The 13,006-nt window shown below is 62.6% G+C and overlaps 1 protein-coding gene across 1 annotated transcript in view; it reads left to right on the top strand.

Annotated features, from left to right (window-relative positions):
* LMOD1 (leiomodin 1) overlaps positions 1-11,287 on the top strand; it is a 33,558-nt gene extending 22,271 nt beyond the window's left edge. Inside the window, exons 2-3 of the mRNA XM_082393102.1 lie at positions 8,506-9,957; positions 10,549-11,287. Of these exons, the coding sequence (XP_082249228.1) occupies positions 8,506-9,957; positions 10,549-10,575 (1,479 nt within the window). The 3' untranslated portion in view covers positions 10,576-11,287. The remainder of the gene's footprint in view (positions 1-8,505; positions 9,958-10,548) is intronic.
* The last annotated feature ends 1,719 nt before the right edge of the window (positions 11,288-13,006 follow it).

The raw sequence follows: 13,006 nt of genomic DNA on the forward strand, positions 1-13,006 counted from the left end.
CTGGGGGAGGCTGGGGTAAAAGGATAGAGACAGAGGGCACCTGGGCGGGGCGGTGGGCTTGAGGCAGGATTTGGTTGTCCTGGGGGAGGTGTGAGCACTTTTACAAGGTGATGGGAGGGAGCCAGGGAAGGGGAAGAGGTTAGGGCTCTGGGAGGCGGGGTGGGGGGTGGGGAGGTGGGGGTGTAAGGAGTGGGGCTGGGAGCCAGAGCCCCAGGCAGGGGAGCCCCGGACAGGAGGAGGGAGGGGAGCCGCAGCCGGAGTGGGAGGATTCCCGCAGTTGGTTTCTGTTTATTCCGGGGATGTGAGTGGAGGAGGTGGTCTGCTGAGACTGCGGGTGGGGCGGGTCAGGGGAAAGGTTCACACAGATGCGTGGAGAGCAGGAGGCGCTGTAGACGGGGGACACGTGCTCAGTGAGGACGCCTGACTTTACCGGAAGCTCCTGTGCGCTGGGCACTGTTAGAGCTTCATGCAACTTCGTTGAAGCCACTGGACAGCCCGGGAAGGACTGTGGTCCCCAAGTTCACGTGAGAGCAAAGGCTGGACCCGGGCATTCTGACGTCAGAGCTGGGGCTCAGGAGGGGGTGTGTCCAGCAGCCTTGATGGGGAGCAGCACAGACGTGCAGTGGGCGAGAGTCAGGCCGGGGCTTGCACAGTGCCTGTGACCACGGTTCAGGGTTTTGTAAGGATGTGATTGACACACTCGGTACAAGGAAGGTTGGGTGGTGAAGCAGTCAAGGCAGCTGGTGTAGAGAAGCCAGAACCTGGGTTTCGCTCCAGGGATGCTGTTTCTGGGTGCAGACCCAAAAGGATTGAAAGCAAGGGGACTTCCCTGCTGGTCCAGTGGTTAAGACTCTGCCTTCCAATGCAGGGGACGCAGGTTCGATCCCTGGTCGGGGAACTAAGATCCCACATGCCACGGGGCAACTAAGCCCACGCCCTGCAACTAATGAGCCCGCGCTCTAGAACCCGTGCGTCACAGTTAGAGAGAAGTCTGTGCGCCACAACAAAGAGCCCACGCGCCGCAACAAAACATGCCACGTGCCGCAACTAAGACCCGACACAGCCAAGTAAATAAATAATTAATAAATTAATTTAAAAGAAAAAGAAAAAAAATGCACAACCTAAAAGTTGAGGGCTATTTTTAAAAATAAATAAATAATAAAGTATGTGAAAAGGATTTTAAAAAAAAAGGATTGAAAGCGGGGACTCAAGACACACACCTGTCCAGCCATGCTCAGCAGCTGATTCACGCAGCCAAAAGGCAGAAGAAACCCAAGGGTCCATCCAAGGATGAGTGCATAGACAAGACGTGGTCTGCACATATAACGGGATGTTAGCCTCAAAAAGGAAGAAATTCTGAATTCGAGCTTTTCGAGGGTCCCTGTCCGGCGGGTGACCGCTCCATTTAGCAGGACCTCGTCTCACTCTCGCCCACGCACCTTCCTCAGCAACAAGAGGGTCCGCGGTGACCGGGGTGAGAACTGAGTAGTCAGTGGGGGGCTCCAGCCTTGTCCTGAAGGACCACGTTCCAAGTGGTGGCCCAGAGGGAAGCCACTGGGGAAGTAGCCGGAAACTAGCCCATGGGTGCCAGTCCTGGGGGTCAGGTCTCGGCCTGAAGGTAACCGGTCTTGTTTGGAAAAGCAAACGCAGCCTCTCCCCAGTTGCTCCGTCCTTTGAGATAAAGCGGTAGAGGTGGAGAGTAAAGCCATAAAGGTGGAATAAAGTGGCTGTCAGTGTCCCCCGCCCCGAGCCTCCCACCTTGGACCCCAGGGCCGGCTCCCTATTTACCGCCTTCCTTCAAGGGCCATCCTGGGGGGCAGGCTCGGTGCTGGCCGGCTTGTCTTTCTGCCTCTCGGCTCCCACCTCCCTCCCCAGCTCCGGACATCCTCAAGGCTGGGGGCCTTAGGCGACTCCCCGAGGGCCTCTGGGCCCCGTCTCGGGCTTGGCCTCCTCAGGAGAGGCTGTGGGGAGCGTAGAAGTGCTCCCCGCTGGCCCTGCTGAAAGGCAGAGCCTCGGCCGTCTTTCCAGAGGACACGGGGTCACCTGCATCCTCCCCCAGCAGCCCGGGCCTCACACTGCCCCGCCGGTCTGACCCGGCTCAGCGGTCAGCCTAAGCGGTTCTGGGCTGCAGGGCTGGGGCCGGGCGGGAAGGCAGGTCAGGGTCCTCAGGACTGACCTCCAAGCCTCCGTCTATTTCATTTCTGGCCCTCGTCAAGCACACAGGCCCTCTGAATTTCAGTCTCAGTGCCAAGTAATGTGGGAAAACCAACACAGGGAAGTAGAGGCCCGGGGTTGCAGAGGCTGACTCCTTCAGCATCTAAATAAGAAGTGCCCCCCAGGTGCACACGTCCCCACGTGCCCTGAGCAGGTGGGAGCCTTCCTTTTTTTGACCTTCATTCCCACGAGGCTGTTTCCCCACCAGCCTGCCTTAGCAGAGGCCACGGGGCCCCTCCTGCCAGCCTGGACGTGAAATCCAGGGGAACCAGGGAATGCTGGCTGCCCGCCCCACCCCAGTCCCGGGCTCCTGGGGGGTTCCCGCCTGCCCTCTCTGCACCCCAGGGGCCAAGCCCGGTGCCTGGCGCAGACCTGTCCCTCTGTGTGTGCCAACGACCGGGCGCCCAGGGGACGAGCGTCAGGTGTGCTCCACGTGCTTTGCCAGGAGCTCCTGGCGGGGGTGGCACCCACTCCTCGGATGGCAGGAAGGGCAGTGAAGAGCCCGGGAGATCCGAGCTTGACCTCCAGCCTCTCACTCCCCCCGACACGCCGTCTGCAGAGCCAGGAAAACGTTAGCCCTGGCCCCCGGCCCACGCGCTCCCCTTGCACACACTGTCCAACGGTGGTGGGTTTTCCGTGTTTGTTTCCAAGATACTCTGACGACGTGGTAAAGGCTTGTAGGGACAGCGAAAGGCAGCCCGTGAGACACCAGGGAAGGTCATCGCGGGTGAGGCCCTCACCCCCACGTCCCCAAGCTTCCTCCTGCTGAGCCCGGAGCTCAGCTCGCTCTGCCTGCTTGGATGGATGGATGGAAGGACGGTCAGGAGTAATTGGAAGGATGGCTCAAGCCAAGCCCTCAGCGCAGCGTTTCAGTGAAACCCAGGACGGTGGGCTGCAGAGGAAACGGTTCAGACCCCAGAGCTGGAAGCCCGGCCTCCTCGGGGGTAGCTGTGCGGCCTTGGGTTTCAGTTTCGTCCTGTGTGAAATGGGGACAATGACAGGCCCGCAGAGCACCGCACTGGGGCTGAGGGTTCCGGGAGGGGCGGGGGGCGTGGTGCCCTCTCCAGACGCGGCCAAAGCTGGGAAATGACTGGTTTCCTCACTGGGCAGGACAGTGGGTGCCTCGCCGTCCCTGGTGTGCTGTCCCCAGGATGGGCTGGAGCCTGGGTGTCAGGGGTGGCTCCTCTTAGCCTCTTGACCTTGGCCCCTGGGCTCAGGGCACACCAGGCACATATGTCCCCAGGCGCCCTGAGCAGGCAGGAGGCTTTCTTTTGGGGGTCGAGGGGCACAGCCTCCAGCACAGCTTGTTGTGTTCGTGGGTGCGGACTGGCGCTAACCCTATCCACCCATGGGGCTCCAGACTGGGAGCACGGAGGGCCCTGAGCCTGGGCTTGTCCTCGCCTGGCATGGCCGTCGTCCCGCCAGGCACTGACCACTTGCAGGCCTTGTGCTGGGAGCTGCAGAGCTGCAAGCAGAGTCCTGGGTGCGCCTCAGAGAGTGCGAGAAGGCACGGTGCTGCCCTCACAGTGAGTGGTCCAGACCCCAGCCCAGCAATGGGAATTCCACTCCCAGCCCCCGTTCTCAGGGGACTAACCAGACACCAGTTATGGGCAGGAGCTGAGTGTCTGTATGAGCCCTGAACACCCCAGAAAGTATGTTTCCGGGAATGTTAACCAAGGGGTGTCAAAGCCCTATGCACCCTCCTTCCGTGCCCCCTCCCCCTCCCCCAGCCCCAAGCCACCCTCTGGGTCTCGGTTTCCTGCAAGCTGCCTGCAAAGCCGATGAACGCCCATGCAACTATAGGCAGAATTTTCCTGAACAATCCCAGCTTCCCGACAGCCCTGGAGGGAGCTGGTAGCTTCCTAGGGGACGATCGGTTGTTACAGACCTGAAGCTCAGCCCAACGAGCTGGCCTAAGCCTCAGCAGAGGCTCCTGCCCGCGAGCCACCAAGGGAAACGGGCACCGCCGTCCCTCCCAGGACTGCCAGCCCCAGCAACACCGCTTCCCCCCCCGCCGGCCCCCGAAGGCAGTGGACTCTGCTGAAACTTCTTGTTGGGAGAATCTAGACTCTCTCTTCTTGGTGGAAAACAGTGAGAGAGCTGGCCCTCCGTGCAGCAGGAGGCTGGAGGGAGTGAGCTCTCTGGGCCCCCGTGAACCCTGGCCCTGCCCCTGTCCTGCCCTCACACCCACCAGCCCTGTAAGGGAGCTGCCCTCCCAGGGGAACTTCGGGTGCCCCCGGCCCATGGCCAGCTCCTCCCTGCCCTGCCTTGTAGACAGACGGCCCTGACAGCTGCAGTGCCTGACATCAGAGGTCACCAGGTGCCTGGAGAGAGTGGGGGCCAGGGCCCCAGCCCTCGGCCAGCCGGCTTCAGGGGAGAAGCAGGGGGGTGCGAGCTGGGCTGTGAGACACGGAGGGGCTGGTGGGGAGTGCAGGTGCAGGACAGGAAGGAGAGGTGTTTGGGGGGGCGCTCTGAGCACGGGAGCAGGACGTGCCCCCTGATGCTTTCCCGGGAAATGGAACCTTGACCAGGGAAGACCAAGAAGCAGCCCCAGCCAAGGCCAAGGGGAAATGCTGTCTTCTAAGGGGCTCCGCGCCACAGCCTTGAGGCTGTCAGCGCCCCCAGAACTTCAGTGAAGTCTGGGGAGAGAGTTCTGGCAGCCGCGTCCCTGCCCCCAGCCCGGATGCTCCGGACACAGACCTTCAGGGGCCTCACCACGCAGCCCTGGGGACACAGAGCCATCTGCGTGGGCACCACCCTGCTCTTGCTGTGGGGAAGGAGCAAATGCACCTAACCTCAAGGCCGTGGCCACCCCTGCCCCCTTGGCCCCGCCCCCTCCTAGGCTAGCAGGTCTGTTCTGCACTCCCTCCCCTTTTGAGGCGTTTCCCAGGCTCCACCTGCCCTCTGGGGGCCTGCGACCCTTTCTTGCAGATGCCTCGGGCCAGGATTACTCTTCCTCAGGTGATGGGTCACGGGAAGGACAGAGAGGACCTGGGTGGCAGTCAGCGTGAGCTCGCAGGGCACCGGTGGGCCGGGGGCTCAGTGCAGCGCACCAGGCGGGGAGGGGGTCCTCATTTTTAGGGACTTCCTGACAGGCACGCACTTCCTTTCCTCTCCTGCTTTGGCAGTGGAAGTGGGAAGCGCTCTCCCCTGTCCAATCAGACGAGACTTCCCGGGGAAGTAGTGCAAGGCCCAAGGCGGGGAAGGACACGGCATCCTGCGGTCCACACCCGCCAAACACGCGTCCCCTGGACCCTGACCGCCTGAAGGCACAGAGCAAAGTCATGAGGCCGAACGGCCTGGAGGAGTTGGGGGCCGGGAGCTGCCTCTTTCCCTGACCCTGACCCTGGACTCACGGCAGGTCCCTGCCACGTGTCACGGGTCCTCAGAGACTTTCCGAGGTCATCCTTTCCACTCTCCTGCGTCCACGAGGAAGTCCCAAACCACCCCTGTGGCTTCCCCTGACCCGAAAGCTTCTCCCAAAGGAAGAAAATAACTCCGCTTAGTCTCATCCAGAGGCCTGCAGACCTTTGCTCCATGGAGGTGCCTAGTTCAACTCAACCTAAACCCGCTTCGTCGAGGGGCCTAGAGACAGGAACACAGAGTCACCCCCAGAGGTGACCAGGATGCAGCCCCAGTTCCAGCAGCAGAAGTCGGCCTGGCGTCCGCCTCAGGCAAGCAAGGAGGCAGCGTGCTCTGTGCCGAGGAGCTTGGCTCGAAGGAAGCCCGGCCCCGGGACGAAGCTGGGCTGCTTCTCCTTTTAAGGCAACGTCTGAGCTCTCGGCCCCAGCCCCACTCATTCCTGGCTATTTGGAGGCAACGATGATTACTCAGCGCCACCCCGCACCCCCCCACCCCCGGCCTGTTTTCCATTAGGTTCTTTTTAAAGGGCTGGCGCCCCCCCCCCTGTAGAGCAGACACGTGGCAGAACCCAGCCCACTAGGAGCCGGTGCGGGGAGCGCATAGGTCGGGGGAGAATCCCGGTGAAGACAACGCGGGGCCAGAGAGAGGGCTAGGTTGTTGGAAAACAGTCCTGAGAGGCTGCGTGCGGGCGGGAGAGAAGGCGGGCGTAGGTTCTGCGGGCAGCAGGGGGGGGGTGCTTTTGCCCATCCCCACCCCGCCCCACGGGGGTGCTAGTGAGACAGGTCTGAAGTCGGGTTCTCACGAATGCTGGGTGAGGCTGGCTAAGTTATCTTCCCTCTGGATCCCCAGTTTCCCTCCAAGCGAGGCCTGCGAGCGGCATGGGAACCCGGCAGAGGGCAGCAGGACCGTGTGCCGTGGGCACGGCCGGGGGCCTGACCTCCGTCTGGGGGGTGGGCCACAGCCCCAACTCACCCACAGCTCCTCGAGGGGACAGCATCTGTGATGGAACCACTCTGAACCCGGGGGGACGGGGAGGGCGAGAGGCTGCCTGGCCAGACGGTGGGTGGGTTCTTACAAATGTCCTAAAAGGGCTGAGCCACCGGGCCCCTCACTGGCCTCGTATCTGCAAGTTCCTCTCTCCCTTTCGAATCAAGGCACGATCGCCACCCCTCCTGGCCCAGCCCTGGAAGGTGCTCTGAAGGGTCACCCGTGTTGTGGGAGCTGGAGTGAGTGGGAGGGGGCTCTGTGCCCCACGAGTCCTGACCTGGGCCTGCGAGGCAGGAGGAGGGAAGTGGTGCCTTCCAAGGCCCTGGCTCAGCAGGCCCCGTGCCCCATGGCTGCCTGATGGGATTCTGGCAGCGGAGCTAAATGAACCCTGGGGCTGGTCCCCAAGGGCATGTGTTTGTGGTCCAGGTGCACACTGTTTCCATAGGGCCAACCGGCACCCCACTCCCTCCGGGACACATGTGAGGAAGGGCCACGTAGGCCGAGTGGGCTTCTGTCCCCACAGCCACCTGGCTCCTGAGAGACAGAACACCTCCCAGCAGTCGGGCCATAGCCTCCTCCTGTTAAGAACCTTCAGAAGGACATCGGGGCGTCCCTGGGGTCTATCACAGCTGGACAGGGTTAAATCTAATATCTCGTCTTAGGCGATTCAGCTGCTCCCGCGGCTCTCAGAATAAGGTGCAGACGTCACGCCCCGGCCTCTAGCTCAACACAGCGTCCTTGCCACGGTCCCCCGCCACCTCAGCATGGGTCCAGCTCTCCCGAGGCCAGCTGACCTGGCGGGTCCCGGGCTCCTCACAGAGAGGGCTGGGCCTTAGCACAGTGCTTGCTGAAAAATAAGGGAAATGATGTGGGCTTTTCAAAAAGCCACATGTATTTGATGGAAAGGTATGTCCTTTATTCTGTTACGTCTACCTTCCTTCTTTGTTGTTGGCTCCTTCTTATTTCGATGAGATGAGGATGGTAGACAGAATTTACAAATACTCCTAACTGATAAAATAAAACATAAGCAGTCCTTTGTTGGTCCCTCCAACCTTTTTTTCCTTTGAAAAGGTCTCGGCTGTAAAAACCCCGGGATCTGAGAGTCACTGACCTACTCCTGGGAGCCAGGGCAAGGCCCTGAGGCTCCCGCCCGGAGCACAGGAAGCAAGGGGAGCCCAGGAGATCAAGACAACTAATGTTTTTTTGTTTGTTTTTTTAAATTTTTTATTTATTTTTATTTATTTATTTATGGCTGTGCTGGGTCTTCGTTTCTGTGCGAGGCCTTTCTCTAGTTGCGGCAAGTGGGGACCACTCTTCATCGCAGTGTGCGGGCCTCTCACTATCACGGTCTCTTTTGTTGCGGAGCACAGGCTCCAGACGCGCAGGCTCAGTAGTTGTGGCTCACGGGCCCAGTTGCTCTGCGGCATGTGGAATCCTCCCAGACCAGGGCTCGAACCCATGTCCCCTGCACTGGCAGGCAGATTCTCAACCACTGTGCCACCAGAGAAGCCCCAAGACAACTAATGTTTTAATGAATACTGTAAAAAATCAAATTTAACACAAAGAAAGCAATATGGACAAAAATCTAAAATTTTAAACAAAGACACGACCAGTTCTAGGGATGTTCCAGCAAGGCTCAGCAGGGTCCACCTTCCCAGTCACCCACGACAGAGGAGAGCAGTTCAGGGTCTGAGATCCTCTGGGGAGGAAGGGCCACAGCCACCCAGGAATTCCCTTTGGGGCCTCACGACCCTGACGTTCTGTGAGTCTGATGTCAGCTCGGTCTCTGCACGTGACCCCAAGCCCCCGCATGGCATCCTCAACGGAGACTGTCTGGAGGCTCCAGGCGGTTACATAAGTGACCCCCACGCTGTCCCCAGGCTCATTCCTCTGCCTCCGTAGCCAGCTCTTCATGTTTATTTTTCTTTCCTGAATTCTTAGGAGGGCAAGCAAGTGGAGACCAAGACAGATGCCAAGAAGGGAGAGGAAAGGGGCAGAGATGCCAGCAAAAAGCCCCTGGGCCCCAGACGGGACTCAGACCTGGGGAAGGAGCCAAAGAGGGGCAGCTTGAAGAAAAGCTTCTCAAGAGACAAGGACGAAGCTGAAGGCAAAGGCGCAGAGAGGCCCAAGGAGGAGAAGCTCGTCAGGGGCCTCGAGAAGGGCCGGGTCAGGGCCGCGGTGGACAAGAAGGAGGCCGGGAAGGAGGGGCGGGCGCAGGAGGGGACGGCAGCCCCCAGGAAGGGCGAGGAGAGGCAGGGGAGTGTGAGCGGAGACAAGGGGAAGAAGGGAGAGGAGAAGAAAGAAGCAAGCCAGACAGAGGAGGCCGAGAAGGTGCAGGGGCAGAGGAAGGACACGGACGCCCGGACGGAGGGCCAGAAGGCGGAGAGGGGCAGCAGGGACAGGGGTGCCAGGCCGGAGGACGAGAAGGCCAGAAAGGAGGAGCCCCGCCGTGCAAAGGCCCCCCGCGAAGAGAGCAAGAGCCCGGCGGCGCCGGAGAGATCAGCCCCTGGAGCCCCCGCCGAGCCCGCCGACGGGCCGGCCCAGGCTGAGGAGGAGGCGGCCCCCAGCGTCTTTGACGAGCCCCTGGAGAGGGTGAAGAGCAACGACCCGGAGGTGACCGAGCTCAACGTGAACAACTCGGACTGCATCACCCCCGAGATCCTGGTGCGCTTCGCCGAGGCGCTGGAGTTCAACACGGCCGTCAAGGTCTTCGCCTTGGCCAACACGCGGGCGGACGACCACGTGGCGTTCGCCATCGCCATCATGCTCAAGGCCAACAAGACCATCACCAGCCTGAACCTGGACTCCAATCACATCACCGGCAAGGGCATCCTGGCCATCTTCCGGGCCCTCCTGCAGAACACCTCGCTGACCGAGCTCCGCTTCCACAACCAGCGCCACATCTGCGGCGGCAAGACCGAGATGGAGATGGCCAAGCTGCTCAAGGAGAACACCACGCTGCTCAAGCTGGGCTACCACTTCGAGCTGGCCGGGCCCCGCATGACCGTCACCAACCTGCTCAGCCGCAACATGGACCGCCAGCGGCAGAAGCGGCTGCAGGAGCAGCGCCAGGCGCGCGAGGCCAGCGGGGGGGCGGCGCTGCTGGAGGTGCCCCGCGCCGGGGCCCCCGCCCGCGGCTCCCCCAGGCCCTCCCCGCAGCCGTCCCCCAGGGCCGCTCCCAAGAACTCCCCGGGGAAAGGGGGCGCCCCGGCCGCGCCCCCCCCACCGCCGCCGCCCCTGGCCCCCCCGCTCCTCGTGGAGAACCTGAAGAACTCGCTCTCGCCGGCCACCCAGCGCAAGATGGGCGACAAGGTCCTCCCCGCCCAGGAGAAGAACTCCCGGGACCAGCTGCTGGCCGCCATCCGCTCCAGCAACCTCAAGCAGCTCAAGAAGGTGAGCGGGTGCGCTCAGCCGCAGGGTGCGCGGGGCTGGGAGGGGGCTGGCTCATCTCACCGCCCTCCGCCCCAGCCTGGCCGCCCCGCCTCCCCCGCGAGGGAGCCTGCCTTTCCTCTCGGGGGCTCCCTTTAGCCCCTCACCCTGCAGTGGAACCCCTTTCTCCCAGAAATGGAGAAGCAGCTTCAGACCCTTCCTCCCTCCCCCCATTCCCCAAACCCAGATGGTCTTTGTTTTCCTAATTCCCTCTCAGGACCAGCCAAGTCCTACAGGTCAGTTTATCCCACAGGTCTTTGGGAAGCAGTCCGTCCCTGGAGACCCTGCTTCTCAAGGCTCGGCCTCCCTGGGTGGTGGAGTCTCGGTCCTCTGCCCGGCAGACCCCACCCCTACACGGTCACTCCTGAGATACCGCACAACCTCGACTGTAACTCCAGGGTCATTCGATGGCATCGGGTTTTCACAGAAAAGGGAAAGGGCTCCCTCTGTCCACACTTCATCTCTTCGTGAGCCCAGCAGGAAAGGAAGCGAGAGGGGTTCCAGAAGCCCCCGCTGGGTTCCCTCCTCTAAACCGTCTCTGCTCTGCCCGGACAGGTGGAGGTGCCCAAGCTGCTCCAGTAGGACCGGGCTGCAGGCGCCATCCGCCACGCCACGCCTGCCCAGGCCCCGCTTCCCAGGGCCGCACAGACCCCGCCCGCCACGCCGGCTGACCTGCTCCGGACGTCCCTGCCCTGCCGTGGGAGAGCTGGAGGCCTGGGCCAGCTCCGGGAAGGATGCCTTCTCTCCTTGCTTTCCTTTTCTTGTCTCTGAGGCTCTCCGCAAATGTCTCATACCTGGAGCTGAGGTTTCTGGACAAGAAGAGTCCTTTCAGCACGTGACCGAGAAGACGGCACGCCTGGGGCCCATGCGGCTGGCAAGCTGCCAAAGTCCTAGGATCCAGAAACGATGTCTCCCAGGGACCACGTGACCCGCCCGGCCCCACTGCCCCGCTAGGGCCAGGATTCAGGCCTCTGAGGAGCCCTTGGGGCAAGGCCGCTGCGCTGCTGGCTCTCTGCGTGGGGCAAGCCTGGAAGACTGGAGGGCCAAGGGCCCAGGGAAGAGGGAGGAGGGGCTGAGGACACCCCCAAGCCCCTCCCAGCTAATCAGAGGACATGGCAGGGGCGGCGAGCCTGGGGGGAGTGGGCTCCAGACATGAGGAGAGGACAGACAGCAGCTGGACCTGAAGGTTTGATGCCAAAGCAGACATTTCCTCACACCCACCTGCTGCTGTATAAATAGCTGTGTATCTGTTTTTCCATAAGATTTTGATAATATATACGAGCCTTTAGCTGTGCTCACCTCTGTGCTGTCCCGAGGCTCCGATACTCACCTGGGCTCCCTGGAGGGCCCCGGAAACTCAGGTTCCCTGCCATGCCTCCCCAGGTTGCCACACACAAGCTCCCGTCCGCAGAAAGCAGAGTGTGAGGGAAAGACTCGGACAGAGGGGAGGGCTCCCGCTGACCTGGCTGTCCAGGCCCTGGGGTCACTGGGCAGAGCCGCCCACCGTCGGGGTGGCAGGCAGAGTGGAGCGCAGGGCGCCGGGATGACTATATCAGGCGTGTTCTGGATGCTCCTCCGCGACTCTTCCTAACCGCGGGCTCCAGCCATCTCCTCCCAGCAGCCCCAGGCCACTGGGGAGCAGTGCCCACACGGCTGTGCCCCCCTCTGCCCCACGCCCTCCATCCCCGATACAGCAAAGGCATCTCTCTGGTTTGATCGGCTAAAGGATCTGCACCCCTGTCGCTGTGGAACTGCCACCTGGGTGTGGGTCAGATGTAGGCTTTCCTGCAGCTTCCCGTCTGCAGGGCGGAGGTGGGGCGTCCCTGCGCCGAAGCGGGACCCCTGAGCTAGGTCTGGCCAGAAACAGAGCGCAGGCTGGTCCCGGAAGCAGAGAGCTCAGATCCCAGGGCGCACCCTGCCCCCTCCCCCCACCCACGCGCCTGTCCCCCAGAAACCCAACCAAGGCCGGGCCGGAGGGGGACACACTGCCGCCCCCAAGCTAAGCGCAGCAAGTCTGCGGGCCGAGGCTGCAGCTCTGTGAGCCGGACCGACATCACCTCCGCGTCGCAGACAAAGCCTGGCCCAGAGAGTGTGACACGGGCCGCGACCACTCAGCTCATCAGGAGCCCGAGCTCCGCCCCGGAGCTGCTCCTGGTGACGCCCCCTCCCGGCACCAACGAGCGCAGGTGAAGGGGCTCAGGAGGCCTAAGCGACCCCGCCCGCCAGGGTCCAGATCCTAGAGCTCCAGCTGGACCTGTCGCTTTAGGGCGTGACACACTTAACTCAAGATTAGCCGACAAAAAACCACCTTCTGCTGTTCCTGGGCCTCCAGGGGCACCGCCCTCCCCCTCCCCCCTCCCCCCTCTCCCCTCTCCGCTCCGCGGCGGCCTCCGCAGGCCGATGACGTCATCCCCTCCGAGCCTGGGGTGGTGGCGCAGCGCCACCTGGCGGACACCGCGGCCCCGGGCCTTCTGCCGCGCAGCGTTCCGAGCCCGGAGGGTGGACCGCTGGACCTGGCGCGGCCCAACTGCGGGGAGGCCTGGGGGCGGGGGCGGGGCGGCCGGGAGCGTCCTCGGGCGCGGGTGCTCTGGGATCAGCTGAATTGAGGGGAGGGGTTGCAAGGCGGGGCAAACGACCTGACAGCTGATGGATCCGGATTCAAACCCAGGTTTCCTGCCGACCTGGGCCAGGAGGCTCCCCCAGGGCCCTCCGGCCGCCGCACTCTCTCCCCCACCCCGTCCAGGGGTCCATCTGAGACGCTGGCCCCAGGCCCCGCCCGCAGGAAAAGTGCCCCCTCCCCTATCCCCTCCCCGTCCCCTCGCCGGGCCTGGGGGCGGTATGTACAAGCTGGGGCCCAGGCCCTGGAGGCACTGGGCCTGCAGGGCCATTCGGCCCACTTCCTGTCGTAGGAGGCCCAGGCCAGGCGTCGGGACCAAGGCCACTCAGGTGGCTTCTGTAAGAAGCGTAAGGTCCGAACGCAGGTCACCCACCAAGTTCACCCAGCCTGGATAGG

This window comes from Balaenoptera borealis (genome assembly GCF_965194805.1).
Source record: "Balaenoptera borealis genome assembly, chromosome: 1".
In the NCBI taxonomy this organism is placed as follows: Eukaryota; Metazoa; Chordata; class Mammalia; order Artiodactyla; family Balaenopteridae; genus Balaenoptera; species Balaenoptera borealis.